The sequence below is a fragment of the Pecten maximus genome, chromosome 18 (assembly GCF_902652985.1).
Source record: "Pecten maximus chromosome 18, xPecMax1.1, whole genome shotgun sequence".
In the NCBI taxonomy this organism is placed as follows: domain Eukaryota; kingdom Metazoa; phylum Mollusca; class Bivalvia; order Pectinida; family Pectinidae; genus Pecten; species Pecten maximus.
This window is the reverse complement of record NC_047032.1, coordinates 5,378,973-5,396,507: the sequence shown is the minus strand read 5'-3', so window position 1 is coordinate 5,396,507 and position 17,535 is coordinate 5,378,973. Positions and strand designations below refer to the sequence as shown.

The 17,535-nt window shown below is 35.4% G+C and overlaps 1 protein-coding gene across 2 annotated transcripts in view; it reads left to right on the top strand.

The window, feature by feature from the left end:
- Positions 1-17,535, top strand: part of LOC117317131 (dual specificity tyrosine-phosphorylation-regulated kinase 4-like) — a 79,371-nt gene that overhangs the window by 57,877 nt on the left and 3,959 nt on the right. For both annotated transcript variants that reach the window (XM_033871926.1, XM_033871927.1), the window contains exons 5-12: positions 7,053-7,189; positions 8,746-8,886; positions 11,182-11,320; positions 11,960-12,041; positions 12,265-12,498; positions 13,717-13,846; positions 14,322-14,527; positions 14,936-15,058. In XM_033871926.1, the coding sequence (XP_033727817.1) occupies positions 7,053-7,189; positions 8,746-8,886; positions 11,182-11,320; positions 11,960-12,041; positions 12,265-12,498; positions 13,717-13,846; positions 14,322-14,527; positions 14,936-15,058 (1,192 nt within the window). The remainder of the gene's footprint in view (positions 1-7,052; positions 7,190-8,745; positions 8,887-11,181; positions 11,321-11,959; positions 12,042-12,264; positions 12,499-13,716; positions 13,847-14,321; positions 14,528-14,935; positions 15,059-17,535) is intronic.

Below are 17,535 nucleotides of genomic sequence, written 5' to 3'. Positions count from 1 at the left end.
ATGTAGTTGTGCATCCACCATTGTTTTTTTTGAAAAACCAATTTTCAAAATGGCCGCCGACTTCTCATTGGTTGAGACTTGTCCGGACAACTCTTCCTAAAGTACTTCTCCAATTTTAACGAAACTTGGTATACATGATCAGTATAACATGTAGTTGTGCATCCACCATTTTTTTTTTCGAAAAACCAATTTTCAAAATGGCCGCCGACTTCTCATTGGTTGAGACTTGTCCGGACAATCCTAAAGTACTACTCCCATTTTAATGAAACTTGGTATACGTGATCAGTATAACACGTAGTTTAAAAAATGGGAAATAAATAGTTGCACCCCTGGGTCAGGCAGGGGACTTTGTATTGCAGTTGCAATACTATCCATCCTTGTTTGTAATATTGTAGATGCACAGTCCTCATTAACAGAATACCTGGGGTATAAATACCTGGTGTATAAATACCTGGTGTATAAAATACCTGGGGTATAAATACCTGGTGTATAAATACCTGGGGTATAAATACCTGGTGTATAAATACCTGGGGTATAAATACCTGGTGTATAAAATACCTGGGGTATAAATACCTGGTGTATAAATACCTGGGGTATAAAATACCTCGGGTATAAATACCTGGGGTATAAATACCTGGTGTATAAATACCTGGGGTATAAAATTCCTGGGGTATAAATACCTGGGGTATAAAATACCTGGTGTATAAAATACCTGGGATATAAATACTTGGGGTATAAATACCTGGGGTATAAAATACCTGGGGTATAAATACCTGGTGTATAAGATACCTGGGGTATAAATACCTGGGGTATAAAATACCTGGTGTATAAAATACCTGGGGTATAAATACCTGGTGTATAAAATACCTGGGATATAAATACCTGGGATATAAAATACCCGGGGTATAAATACCTGGTGTATAAAATACCTGGGGTATAAATACCTGGGGTATAAAATACCTGGGATATAAATACCTTGGGTATAAAATACCTGGGGTATAAATACCTGGGATATAAATACCTGGGGTATAAAATACCTGGGGTATAAATACCTGGGGTATAAAATACCTGGTGTATAAAATACCTGGGATATAAATACTCGGGGTATAAAATACCTGGGGTATAAATACCTGGTGTATAAAATACCTGGGGTATAAATACCTGGTGTATAAGATACCTGGGGTATAAATACCTGGGGTATAAAATACCTGGTGTATAAAATACCTGGGGTATAAATACCTGGTGTATAAAATACCTGGGATATAAATACCTGGGATATAAAATACCCGGGGTATAAATACCTGGGGTATAAAATACCTGGGGTATAAATACCTGGGGTATAAATACTTGGGGTATAAAATAACTGGTGTATAAAATACCTGGGGTATAAATACCTGGGGTATAAAATACCTGGGATATAAATACCTGGGGTATAAAATACCTGGGGTATAAATACCTGGGATATAAATACCTGGGGTATAAAATACCCGGGGTATAAATACCTGGTGTATAAATTCCTGGTGTATAAAATACCTGGGATATAAATACTTGGGGTATAAATACCTGGTGTATAAAATACCTGGGATATAAATACTTGGGGTATAAATACCTGGTGTATAAAATACCTGGGGTATAAATACCTGGTGTATAAATACCTGGTGTATAAAATACCTGGGATATAAATACTTGGGGTATAAATACCTGGTGTATAAATACCTGGGGTATAAATACCTGGGGTATAAAATACCTGGGGTATAAATACCTGGGGTATAAATACTTGGGGTATAAAATACCTGGGGTATAAAATACCTGGGATATAAATACTTGGGGTATAAATACCTGGTGTATAAAATACCTGGTGTATAAATACCTGGTGTTTAAATACCTGGGGTATAAAATACCTGGGATATAAATACCTGGTGTATAAATACCTGGTGTATAAAATACCAGGGATATAAATACTTGGGGTATAAATACCTGGGGTATAAAATACCTGGGATATAAATACTTGGGGTATAAATACCTGGTGTATAAAATACCTGGTGTATAAATACCTGGTGTATAAAATACCTGGTGTATAAATACCTGGTGTATAAATACCTGGGGTATAAAATACCTGGGGTATAAATACTTGGGGTATAAAATACCTGGTGTATAAATACCTGGTGTATAAATACCTGGGGTATAAAATACCTGGTGTATAAATACCTGGTGTATAAAATACCTGGGGTATAAATACCAATACTTGGGGTATAAAATACCTGGTGTATAAATACCTGGTGTATAAAATACCTGGGGTATAAATACCTAGGGTATAAATACCTGGGATATAAATACCTGGGGTATAAATACCTGGTGTATAAATACCTGGGGTATAAAATACCTGGGATATAAAAACTTGGGGTATAAATACCTGGTGTATAAAATACCTGGGGTATAAAATACCTGGGATATAAATACTTGGGGTATAAAATACCTGGGATATAAATACCTGGGGTATAAATACCTGGGGTATAAAATACCTGGGATATAAATACTTGGGGTATAAATACCTGGTGTATAAAATACCTGGGGTATAAATACCTGGGATATAAATACCTGGGATATAAATACTTGGGGTATAAATACTTGGGGTATAAAATACTTGGGGTATAAAATACCTGGTGTATAAATACCTGGGGTATAAATACCTGGTGTATAAAATACCTGGGGTATAAATACCTGGTGTATAAAATACCTGGTGTATAAATACCTGGGGTATAAAATACCTGGGGTATAAATACTTGGGGTATAAAATACCTGGTGTATAAATACCTGGTGTATAAATACCTGGGGTATAAAATACCTGGTGTATAAATACCTGGTGTATAAAATACCTGGGGTATAAATACCAATACTTGGGGTATAAAATACCTGGTGTATAAATACCTGGTGTATAAAATACCTGGGGTATAAATACCTAGGGTATAAATACCTGGGATATAAATACCTGGGGTATAAATACCTGGTGTATAAATACCTGGGGTATAAAATACCTGGAATATAAATACTTGGGGTATAAATACCTGTGTATAAAATACCTGGGGTATAAATACCTGGGGTATAAAATACCTGGGATATAAATACTTGGGGTATAAATACCTGGTGTATAAAATACCTGGGGTATAAATACCTGGGGTATAAAATACCTGGGGTATAAATACCTGGTGTATTAATACCTGGTGTATAAATACCTGGGGTATAAAATACCTGGGATATAAATACCTGGGGTATAAATACTTGGGGTATAAAATACCTGGGGTATAAATACCTGGGGTATAAAATACCTGGGGTATAAATACTTGGGGTATAAAATACCTGGTGTATAAATACCTGGGGTATAAATACCTGGTGTATAAAATACCTGGGGTATAAATACCTGGTGTATAAATACCTGGGGTATAAAATACCTGGGGTATAAATACCTGGGGTATAAAATACCTGGTGTATAAAATACCTGGGATATAAATACTCGGGGTATAAATACCTGGGGTATAAAATACCTGGGGTATAAATACCTGGTGTATAAGATACCTGGGGTATAAATACCTGGGGTATAAAATACCTGGTGTATAAAATACCTGGTGTATAAATACCTGGTGTATAAAATACCTGGGATATAAATACCTGGGATATAAAATACCCGGGGTATAAATACCTGGTGTATAAAATACCTGGGGTATAAATACCTGGGGTATAAAATACCTGGTGTATAAATACCTGGGTATAAAATACCTGGGTATAAATACCTGGGTATAAATACCTGGTGTAAAATACCTGGTGTATAAATACTGGGGTATAAATACTGGTATAATACCTGGGTATAAATACCTGGGGTATAAAATACCTGGGGTATAAAATACCTGGGATATAAATACTTGGGGTATAAATACCTGGTGTATAAAATACCTGGGGTATAAATACCTGGTGTATAAAATACCTGGGATATAAATACCTGGGGTATAAATACCTGGTGTATAAATACTTGGGGTATAAATACTTGGGGTATAAAATACCTGGGGTATAAATACCTGGGGTATAAATACTTGGGATATAAATACTTGGGGTATAAAATACCTGGGGTATAAATACCTGGTGTATAAAATACCTGGGTATAAATACCTGGGTATAAATACCTGGTGTATAAAATACCTGGGATATAAAATACCTGGGGTATAAATACCTGGTGTATAAAATACCTGGGTATAAATACCTGGGGTATAAATACCTGGTGTATAAATACCTGGTGTATAAAATACCTGGGATATAATACGTGGGGTATACAATACCTGGGTATAAATACCTGGGATATAAATACTTGGGTATAAATACCTGGTGTATAAAATACCTGGGGTATAAATACCTGGTGTATAAATACCTGGTGTATAAATACCTGGTGTATAAATACCTGGGGGGTATAAATACCTGGTGTATAAATACTTGGGGTATAAATACTGGGGTATAAATACCTGGGGTAGTAAATACCTGGGGTATAAATACGTGGGGTATAAATACCTGGGGTATAAAATACCTGGGGATATAATACTTGGGGTATAAAATACCTGGTGTATAAATACCTGGTGTATAAATACCTGGTGTATAAATACCTGGGGTATAAATAACCCTGGGATATAAATACCTGGGGTATAAATACCTGGGGTATAAAATACTTGGGGTATAAAATACCTGGGGTATAATACCTGGGGTATAAATACCATTGGGGTATAAATACCTGGTGTATAAATCCTGGGGTATAAATACCTGGTGTATAAATACCTGGTGAATATAAAATACCTGGGGTATAAATACCATGCGTTGGGTATAAAATACCTGGTGTAGAAATACCACTGGGTATAAAATACCATGGTGTATATAACTACTTGGGGTATATACCTGGGATATAAAATACCTGGGGTATAATACCTGGGGTATAAAGATATCTGGGGTATAAATACCTGGTGTATATACCTGGTGATATAAAATACCTTGGGGTATAAATACCTGTTGATATAAAATACCTGGGGTATTAAATACCTGGGGTATAAAATACCTGGGGTATAAATACCTGGGGTTAAATACCTGGGTGTATAAATACCTGGGTATAAAATACCTGGGATATAAATACCTGGGGTATAAAATACTTGGGGTATAAAATACCTGGGGTATAAATACCTGGGGTATAAAATACCTGGGTATAAATACTTGGGGTAATAAATACCTGGTGTTATAAATACCTGGGGTATAAATACCTGGTGTATAAATACCTGGGGTATAAATACCTGGTGTATAAAATACCTGGTGTATAAATACCTGGGGTATAAAATACCTGGGGTATAAATACCTGGGGTATAAAATACCTGGGATATAAATACTTGGGGTATAAATACCTGGTGTATAAAATACCTGGGGTATAAATACCTGGGATATAAATACTTGGGGTATAAATACTTGGGGTATAAAATACTTGGGGTATAAAATACCTGGGGTATAAAATACCTGGTGTATAAATACCTGGGGTATAAATACCTGGTGTATAAAATACCTGGGGTATAAATACCTGGTGTATAAAATACCTGGGGTATAAAATACCTGGGGTATAAATACTTGGGGTATAAATACCTGGTGTATAAATACCTGGGTATAAATACCTGGTGTATAAATACCTGGTGTATAAAATACCTGGGGTATAAATACCAATACTTGGGGTATAAAATACCTGGTGTATAAATACCTGGTGTATAAAATACCTGGTGTATAAATACCTGGGGTATAAAATACCTGGAATATAAATACTTGGGGTATAAATACCTGGTGTATAAAATACCTGGGGTATAAATACCTGGTGTATAAAATACCTGGGATATAAATACCTGGGGTATAAATACCTGGTGTATAAATACTTGGGGTATAAATACTTGGGGTATAAAATACCTGGGGTATAAATACCTGGGGTATAAATACTTGGGATATAAATACTTGGGGTATAAAATACCTGGGGTATAAATACCTGGTGTATAAAATACCTGGGGTATAAATACTTGGGGTATAAATACCTGGTGTATAAAATACCTGGGATATAAATACCTGGGGTATAAATACCTGGTGTATAAAACCTGGTGTATAAAATACCTGGTGTATAAAATACCTGGGGTATAAATACTTGGGGTATAAAATACCTGGGGTATAAATACCTGGTGTATAAAATACCTGGGGTATAAATACCTGGGGTATAAAATACCTGGGGTATAAAATACCTGGAGGAGGATTTGTTTCTTCCCTACAAGCATTTCATTCTACTAAAATTGTTCATGCTTCTTCTATTAATTATATGATATCTTTGATAGATAAAACAAAAACTAAATTCAGAATATGAAGTGATTAGTATTGGAACATTTGAATGGCTGACAAACCATCATACACCATAAGCTATAGTCACCAGGTATCTAATGACTGAAATTGGCCTTAACATAGATTTAACCAAGGGAGACCTGGTTATTTTATTTATCGAGTAATATGAGCTCTGGAAACCAATTTAACATAAAACATTTGATTGAAAATAGGGACAGGGTTATACTCAAGGACAATGAAATAGATTTTGACTTGAGTAGGCTTATAACCAGATATGGCTCAGTATAATTATAAATGGCACATTATTGGATTACCATCCTTTTGATTGGCCTTTCCAGATATTTGTAAATGAAATTAAGATGTACAGATGACCATTAAAGAACAACACCAGTTGCAGATGAGGTATTTAAATGATAATCCATTCCCCAGGTGAAAGTGAGGCTGAGAATCTTATTTGACAATTTGGTATGGGTACCTATAGATTAAACTGATATTATCTATAGAAGTTTGTTATTGAACTTAAACTAACCATTTCTGCAACTTGTATGCCCACTTGCACAATATACATAGCTTTTTCCTGTATATGCTTGCCTGTTTACATGACCTTGACCTTCCTGTATATGCTTGCCTAGTTATTACCTTGCTGTTTTGCACTTGTTTTGAAGGTCATGCATGACCACATGGTGTATCGCTATGAGATCCTGGAAGTCCTGGGCAAGGGGTCATTTGGTCAAGTGGTCAAATGTTATGATCACAAGACTGACCAAATGGTAGCAATCAAAATCATACGAAACAAGAAAAGGTTTGTAATGTACATGTTTTTTGTTTGAATGCTGATTGTTTAAAAAAGAAAAAGTTGGTTGTACTGAGAAATAGGAAATGTGTCAACTTTAACTTGTTTGTTTACATAAATGTCCTAATTAAATCAAAGGTCTGAAAGTAATGAGGTTCCAATTGAAGAGCAAATTTGGAAAAAAAGAGAAAAGAGTTGTTTTACTGTGTTCTCAACCAGTGGGCAAATTCACAGAACAATTCTCTAGCTAGATTTTGTTTTCAATGTTAAGTCTAATTGAAAAATGGCTTCTTAAGTATTGAATGATTAGGATTTCTACTGAACACAGCAAAGTAAGCTTTTAGCTATCATTGCATCTGGTTATAGATAACCTCTTCTTATGCACATCTATGAATCACTTGTATTAAGATAGATTGAGCATGTTTCTTGAGTTTAAAATCCACCTGATAGTGATTACAATGTTCTAAAAACAGCCAAATTACACTTGTACGCTGAAAATCCCAATCATGATTACATGTACATGTGCTGTAAGTGTATACATATGATAGTGGAAATGATATGTTTGTGCTTTGGAAGCATCGAGCTAAATTATGTGTTTGCTAATTATGTTTCTGTATACATTGTACTCTATTACTATAGCAAATCAGGTAAAGGTGCCGTATCATTTTGATTATCTATTTTATTTCAAACAATTAGAACCGAAGACAAAAATTAGTACTTGGTATTTTTGTAACCTTGATTACAGTATAATTTGTAATATATTCGCAGCCATTAGATTTAGTGTGAAAATGAATAAATATATACACACAATTATATACTGATAAAGCATGTGTGTAGTTTTGTCACATGTAAGGTTACAAAATGTAGTTAGTTTACCTCACATATAAACATCAGGCGAGGAGGTAGAATATATAGTAATTGAACAAATTGCTGGATAGTATGAGTCAAATTTGTACCTGTATGTATTTGTTTTGACATCCTCTGATGAACCTGTCTCATGTTTAATATATGTTGTGATTCTCCAAGTCTCCAGTAATGTAAAATCTGGAGACACCATACAAGGCTTCCCCCTGGTAAAAATAAAATAATGATGTAGGCTCCCCACACCCAGCCAGATTGTCATTGTAGTAATGTATGATCCTAACCCTTCGATAAACACCTCAAAAATGTATTGCCTCCAGATTAATTCTTCAATGATGTAAATAACTTCTCTTCCTAAGGTAAACACCTCAATAACATATGTCTGGACTTCCATGCTCTCGATTCCCAGATAAATTCCTCAATAATGTATGCTCCCTACCCCCAAGATAAATTCCTCAATAATGTATGCTCCCTACCCCCAAGATAAATTCCTCAATAATGTATGCTCCCTACCCCCAAGATAAATTCCTCTATAATGTATGCTCCCTATCCCCAAGATAAATTCCTCTGTGTTGTAAGCTCCCTACCCCCAAGATAAACTCCTCTATAATGTATGCTCCCTACCCCCAAGATAAATTCCTCCATAATGTATGCTCCCTACCCCCAAGATAAATTCCTCTATAATGTATGCTCCCCATTGGCAGGTTCCACCACCAGGCGTTGGTGGAAGTGAAGATCCTGGATGCTCTGAGGCGTAAAGACAAGGACAACCAGTTTAACATCATACACATGGGGGAGTACTTCTGCTTCCGTAATCACTTGTGTATCACCTTCGAGCTCATGGGGTAAGTGTCTTCTTCTGTGTGATTATGACTGTCTGATTTATCGCACCTCGGACAGAATTATTGTGTTTGATTGGTTAAGATTGGGTCATGTGATGACCCACTATGAGACTAAAGGGGTCAGTAAAATATCTTGGGGGCAATATGGCGGCCCTTGTCTGTCGCTTCAAAATTAAAACAAATCAGGTCTTACATACCTTTCCAAACATATCCCTGGAACGAACACATTCTTATGTATTTTTTCGTGTAGAATCGTCCTGAAATGGTTGGAAACATTGATAGGGGTTGTCTCTCCTGTTGATGTCTGGTACTATCTGAGAGGGTCTCAGCACCTCAGCATGTTGACAAATATTGCACGATTTCGGCAGACAACACGAGTAGAAATTGATGAAAAAAAGGAAAAGATTCATATGTAGGAGACAATGAACTGAAACAATCATTCTGCAAAAAGTGAAAGGGGGACAGGATGTAGAGCTTGAGAACATCAATAAGATGAAGCTCAATAACGTATTTAAATAACGTATTTACCTGGATGCTAGAAAGACTGATGGAATGGGTTAAATACACAGATTTATCAAAAAAGGGCAAGGGGTATAAGAAGGTCCTTGGTGCGATTAATTCGTTATATGGTATCGGCTGAACCTTCTATACATTTGACATGCCCTCTTTGGTTCCATAGTAGGTCAGCAACAAACCATATAACTAATAGTATTTGTTGAAATCATTTGATTCTGTTAGACAGAAAACTGAAGTAAGTGTCTGTTGTGTCTGAGTTTCTAAAGCATTCTCCATTCAACAGTAAGACATCTTGGTATTCCATTTCCAAAGAATGAAGATAAATTTGTTATTGTTGATCTGGACCCTGTTGCTCTTAAGGAGAAGAGGCTAATTGCAGTTTGACCATAATTTAATAATGATTTCTAGTAAAACTAACTTACCGAAATGTTACAAAACTCTATAGCAGTCTTCAGTTTCTCCCTGCCTGTCTGAAGGAATATACATACACAGGTTTTGAGGTAAAGGAGAAATGAGATTTTAACTAATCACCAATCAAGTAATCTAATCACCTTTTGAACACCTTGGCCCTGATCTGTTAGTTTTGAATATAAAATTGACATTACCTGGGTCTTATTGGCTGTTATGGGCTGTAATCCTCAGCTCTGATTGGCTGATGGGCTGTAATCCTCAGCTCTGATTGGCTGATGGGCTCTGATTGGCTGATGGGCTGTAATCCTCAGCTCTGATTGGCTGATGGGCTGTAATCCTCAGTTCTGAAATTGGCTGATGGCCTGTTATCCTCAGCTCTGATTTGCTGCTGGGATGTAAGCCTCAGCTCCGATTGCCTGATGAACTCTATATGATTCCTAATTCGATGATGGATTCTTCTATTTTCCTTATCAATTAAATAATGTGATTCGTCAAAATTCTGTCTGGCTGACTCCAATCTTTAGATAATATTTATTGGTTGTCCTGGACTCGCTGACTGATTTCTTATTTGCTGGTTGATTCTTCCCTAGCTCTGAATTGCTAGCCCAGGCATACTTAACTCTGAATGTCGGATTGTCTGTTATCTCTGATTTGCTGGCCAACACTTTCTAACCCTGAATGTGTCATTGACTCTTCCTTATCTCTGATTTGCTGGCCAACACTTTCTAACCCTGAATGTGTCATTGACTCTTCCTTATCTCTGATTTGCTGGCCAACACTTTCTAACCCTGAATGTGTCATTGACTCTTCCTTATCTCTGATTTGCTGGCCAACACTTTCTAACCCTGAATGTGTCATTGACTCTTCCTTATCTCTGATTTGCTGGCCAACACTTTCTAACCCTGAATGTGTCATTGACTCTTCCTTATCTCTGATTTGCTGGCCAACACTTTCTAACCCTGAATGTGTCATTGGCTCTAGCTAGCTTCCTTATCTCTGATTTGCTGGCCAACACTTTCTAACCCTGAATGTGTCATTGACTCTTCCTTATCTCTGATTTGCTGGCCAACACTTTCTAACCCTGAATGTGTCATTGGCTCTTCATTATCTCTGATTTGCTGGCAATACGTACTTCCTTAACTCTGAATTATTTCTGATTGGCTATTCCTTATAGATCTGACAAGTGAATAACAAATAGAATTCTTCCTAGGTCAAGAGGATTTCTTAATTCTGATTGGCTTTTTAAAATCATGATTTCAGTCTGTTAAACAAATATGATATCCTTTAACATTGGTTTTTTTTGTGTTTTTTTTTTATAGTAAATCCATCATTAAAGCTTTGTGTGTTTAAGATGACTTTTCTTGTTGACAGGATGAATCTGTATGAGCTGATTAAGAAGAATAACTTCCAAGGTTTCAGTATAGCACTGATACGCCGATTTGCCTTCTCCCTACTACAGTGTCTCAAGTTGCTGCAGAGGGACCGTATAATCCACTGTGATTTAAAACCAGTAAGTAACTCTGTATATCATTTTTATTACAGATCTAAATACTGTTCTATAGGCTTGAAGTTTAAATTTGATCCCCAAAAGTTTGTTTCCTCAAATTAATCATGATATTATATGGACACTGTCTTCAGGTAACATTAGTGTTAATGTAAAACCCCAACAAATAAATCATGGTGTATCATTATCATAGGTAATGTGTACAATTTATACTGTATATATCTGGCAATACTAGGGATTTGTACTGTGTCCGTCACCTGTCCATCCATCCGTCCGTTTGTCCATCCACATATTATCTTATTCAGGCTCTAGCTATCTCCTAGTACACTACTTGACAATAGAATTCTATTCTTGAGATGTAGGTCAACCTAGGTGATGTGTCAAAATTAGGTGACTGACCTACATTTTGACATTTGACCTACATAAAAAAAAAAAAAGTTTGTCAGTGCTGTATCTCTTGGAACAAGCTTTCTTTGTTTGGAATATATCATCTTTCTTAATGCATTCTTGGCATATAATTATACATCTCCCCCTCGGTAGTGGGGGACTTATTTACTGAATTGTCTTGTTGGAAATATTATACTACATTGTGAACTTCAATTTAAATACTTTTATCTGTATTGCAATTCTTTCTCTTTTTCATAGGAAAATATTTTATTACGGCAGAGAGGTCAAAGTTCAATAAAGGTCATAGACTTTGGGTCAAGTTGTTATGAACATCAAAGAGGTAAGTATATTTCTGACAGCTGGTTCAGTGTCACAGTTCATAAAGGTCAAGGTCACAAACATGTATTGATTTATATCTGAAAGAATATTTTTTGCAAGTTTTGCTTATAAGGAATCTTACAAAATGTCAAATAAGTTAAAAAATTTTTTTTCAAGGTATAATTAGCTTTGAGTTTATTATTATAGTAAGAAGTATTTGATAATTTTTACTTTCTTCTTTACAGTATACACCTACATTCAGAGTAGATTCTACCGCTCCCCTGAAGTGATCCTTGGCTACCCCTACTCCATGCCTATAGACATGTGGAGTTTTGGCTGTATCCTGGCAGAGCTATACACTGGTTACCCACTTTTCCCAGGGGAAAATGAGGTGGAACAACTTGCCTGTATAATGGAGGTGTTAGGGTTACCTCCGTCACAAGTCTTGGACCAGGCCACCAGGAGGAGACTGTTCTTTGGTAGGTTGCCTCTCCTCATACACATAACATCCTTAATACAATATTTTTTTAAAAACTTTTCAGGTTAGTTTCGAACCCTTTTCCAAAATTTTGATGATTCCAAGTACTAACAGATATAGTGGAAACATTCTAGGCCCTGGCAGGGGGAGATAAATCCTTGTTTTTCATAAACCTGGACAACCAGGGGAAATTACTTTTTGTTTTTCATAAACCTGGACAACCAGGGGAGATTACTCTTTGTTTTTCATAAACCTGAACAACCAGGGGGAGATAAGTATTTGTTTTTCATAAACCTGGACAACCAGGGGGAGATAAGTCTTTGTTTTTCATAAACCTGGACAACCAGGGGAGATTACTCTTTGTTTTTGATAAATCTTGACAACCAGGGGGAGATAAATCTTTGTTTTTCATAAACCTGAACAACCAGGGGCGATTACTCTTTGTTTCTCAGAAACCTTGACAACCAGGGGGAGATTACTCTTTGTTATTCATAAACCTGGACAACCAGGGAGAGATTACTCTTTGTTAATCATAAACCTTGACAACCAGGGGGAGATTACTCTTTGTATTTCATAAACCTGGACAACCAGGGGGAGATTACTCTTTGTTTTTCATAAACCTGGACAACCAGGGGGAGATTACTCTTTGTTAATCATAAACCTTGACAACCAGGGGGAGATTACTCTTTGTTAATCATAAACCTGTGCAACAAGGGGGAGATTACTCTTTGTATTTCATAAACCTGGACAACCAGGGAGAGATTACTCTTTGTATTTCATAAACCTGGACAACCAGGGGGAGATTACTCTTTGTTAATCATAAACCTTGACAACCAGGGGGAGATTACTCTTTGTATTTCATAAACCTGGACAACCAGGGGGAGATTACTCTTTGTTAATCATAAACCTGGACAACCAGGGGGAGATTACTCTTTGTATTTCATAAACCTGGACAACCAGGGGGAGATTACTCTTTGTTAATCATAAACCTTGACAACCATGGGAAAGACTACCATTTGTAAGGTCCTTAACCTTGCCACCAGGAGATCATACATCTGACCCCAAATCACTCAACAGGAAAACTTTGGGCATATAACTGATCTTCACTGTTTTATTACAATATATTTGAGGTTTGTTATAGTTTAACTAGACAACTGAACAATGTATATCATCATGTAATGATAATGTCTAAATGTCTATATTGTATACCTTGTTGTAGACTCCAAGTGCAATCCACGGTGCATCACCAACAGTAAGGGTAAGAAAAGACGTGTGGGCTCTAAGGACCTGCAGCAGGCAGTCAAGACCAGTGATGCTAACTTCTTGGACTTCATCCGGAGATGTCTAGAGTAAGTCACAGTACTGTGAAACACAGACAGATCTTTGTAACACTGTTTAGAGTGCAGTGTTGCTAAATTATACTAGCCATCATATCATACACGAATTTATATCCTAAGCCCATGCTCATGAAACCATTCTCATGTTCAAACATGAGATCTGTACTCGACCCAACATTCTCTGAACTCACTTAAATGAGGAAATAGCAGTTTAAAAGAAAAATCTATTAAAATATTACAAATAACCTACTTGTCTTCCCAATTAAACATTGAAAAAATAGCTCGCCTGTCTTCCCGATATTCCTTTAAATCATTGAACAAATACTAATTCAGATATCAGATTCATACCCAAATATACTTGAGCTTGAACAAAAAATGTGAATTTGATTATGAGAATAGTTTGATGAATATGCAATTGGAATTTGAGATTTATGTAGTCAACCAATTGATTTAACTTGTTAGTGATATTTGCTATTGCTGTTTATAGGTGGGACCCCAGTATAAGACTAACACCAGAGGAGGCTCTTCAACATGAGTGGATCAAAGAAGGACTGGTTCATCGGCGTGGACGAGAGTCTAACCGTAACCAGAAGTCCACACATCGAACATCTCCAGCTGTGTCTGAATCCACTAATGCTTCGGAGGCTTACAAGCCTGATCCTTATAAGGTTCCAGCACAACCCCCTGTCAAAGGTTACTACATATAGTTCTAACAAACCCTTTGACCCCTGATTTTAAACTCGGATATCCTTTTATCTGGAATGAATCACAGATTTTTAGTGGAGTGAAAGTATTTATGTTTACAATGTACATAATGCAATGCTATGTAAAATGGTATGTAATAAGATTTTAAAGCAAAATTTGAGCACTAAAGTTCAGTTAACATTGCAAAAAATCAGAAACTATGAAAAAGTGACAATCAAAGCACCATAAAGTCCCCTTCTGCTTCACTATATACCTTTTATAGATTGAAAACAACTAACTCTAGAATGACTATCGTAACTTTTTTCATGGTCCCTAGAATTTCTGTTTTGACTGTAAACAACTGTTGAAATATGGTAGATTATTTTTGTAGCATGTTGGACGTTTGTCTGTTTATAGAACGTCAAAAGAGCGGGGAGAACTGGAAGGTGAATCTAAAGGAGAGAAAGAGTGCCAAAGTACGAGAACGTGTTCCTCCGGTGGGAGCATCAGCTGAACAAAAACATGAGGAAGTCGCTCGAGGTATGTAGATTAATAAATTGGAAAAAAATTCCTCATAATCAATCGGATTTAAAAAAAAAAAAAAAAATATTATCATTTCCTATAAATATTGGAAAATAATTGATGTCTTGTCAGCCTGGTTATAAATATGTCAAATGTAAGTGTAACATCTGCAATAATTACTGTTAACTATTGTGATCTTTGAACTTTGTACAAATGTGTCATTTGTGACGTCACTATACTTATCCAAACCTTTTAATTGTTCTAATAAACCTATCCTTATCGTTATCCTTTGTTTAAATGTACTAACCACCTGTTCATACCATAACCAAAACGTTACCTTTATCATAAGGTCACTTTGACCTTTGATATAACTAATCAATGTTTTGACCTTTGTGTAATGTTGTTGACTGTCAATATTGTTACTGAATTTTTACTTCGACTGTTTGATCACTATATACTGTCTACTTAATAGATTTTAATTATTGTGTTGACCTTTATGTTTCTAATGCTGACCTTGACTTTTGTTACTAACTCAGACTTTGACCTTTATGTTTCTAATGCTGACCTTTACTTCTGTTACTAACTCAGACTTTGACCTTTATGTTTCTTATGGTGACCTTGACTTTTGTTACTAACTCAGACTTTGACCTTTGTGTTTCTTATTCTGACCTTGACATTTGTTACTAACTCAGATTTTGACCTTTGTGTTTCTTATTCTGACTTTGACATTTGTTACTAAGTCAGATTTTGACCTTTGTGTTTCTTATTCTGACCTTGACTTCTGTTGCTACAAAAAAATAACTTAGACTTTGACCTTTATGTTTCTTATGCTGCCCTTGACTTTTGTTACTAACTCAGACTTTGACATTTGTTTTTCAACTGCTGACCTTGACCTTTGTTATTTACCCTGACCTTGACCATATTTACTAGCCCTGACCTTGATTTTTGCTACCAACCCTGACCTTGACCATTCTTACTAACCCTGACCTTGACCTTTATGTTGTAGACTGTCTGTTGTTTTCCTGTCACATTATAAGTACGTAACGTTTCTGAACACTGTTGCTCATCTGCAACACCTTTAGCTCCTGAATTTTTAGACCTTGTAGATAGAAATTGCATAGTATATGTGAAAGCTTCATTTTATCTGCTTCGTATATTATATCCAATCACTATCTTTCTTTGGTATAATTATTTATATGCTTAATGTAAAATTTGATAGAATTTAGTAAACAGAATATTTTTGTTTTTTGAGATTCTAGTCTTTTATCCTGAAGAAATTTAGAACATTCCCACAACATTAAGTGTCATTTGAGATGCTCTATCAGATTAAAAGCCTTCAAAAGCTTAAGAGGATGAGGTTATATAATTAGCTAGGTTGCTAGGGAGAAATAAACCACATATATCAATCGTAAAGAATCACTTTTATGACAATGACTGAGAAAAGAATCTTATCTAATTAAGGGAAAAAGCTGTAAGAAGAGGAAAAGGTAGAATGTTTGTGTTGGATTGGAAAGTGATTGATTGGCAATGATTGATTACATTAAGATTTGTTGTGTCAATGATAACATAGGTCATATGGGTTTGTGTCTAGATAATGTGGGTGTACAGGTGTCTGATGTTTAGAGTTTGGCTTGTTTAATGACTAACTCTTTATTAGAGCTAAACTGTCTTAATAGAGACAGAATTCCTTACATATACATAGAATTGTATGTTTAAATTCCAGAAATAAAATGAAACAACTACCAGAGATATTATGGCATTAACTTACAATTGCATAAATGGAAAAACAACATTATCAAATGAAAGAAAATGATCTCAACTGAAATAAGAGTAACCTAACAATATTATCTAATGAAAAGATATGATTTCAACTGAAACAAGAGGAATCTACACAGCTATGATAGTCATAACTCCAAAAGTTGTTACCGACGTGTGGTACGGCCATGTGTGGTACGTTATATATTGATGTTAGTGGGTGTTATGATACAGAAGTACCGATTACAGGGAATAAAAAAACATACACGCGATGTACACATCAGTCAACAATCTTATCAGATCACACTGTTTAAATCTTGTTCCATCTCTGTACATCTTTCTCTTTTTTTTATAGGAGTTAAATGTCTACATAGTCCAAATCATTAACATAGTTTATTTTGAGATTATTCTAATTCAGCTATTTTGTGACTTGTTGCCATTGTATAACTTACTAATACTGATTTAACATGGAATATATTTCTACTTGACAATATATTTAAGAAAACTAAACATACATATCTGTTACAATTCCATTTTAAAAGAATGTTAACTTCTCAAAAGTATATTCATTTATATTATGTTCTAGTTTCTTGTACGAGTTAATTATCTTTCACAATATATTCTTTCTTTGGTTCTATCAATATTATTTTTATTTCTTTTGTTCTCTTAAGGAAAGATATTGTAATAAATTTAATTAACCTTAATCAAACATGTCAATCAAATTAAAATTTTAGATTAAA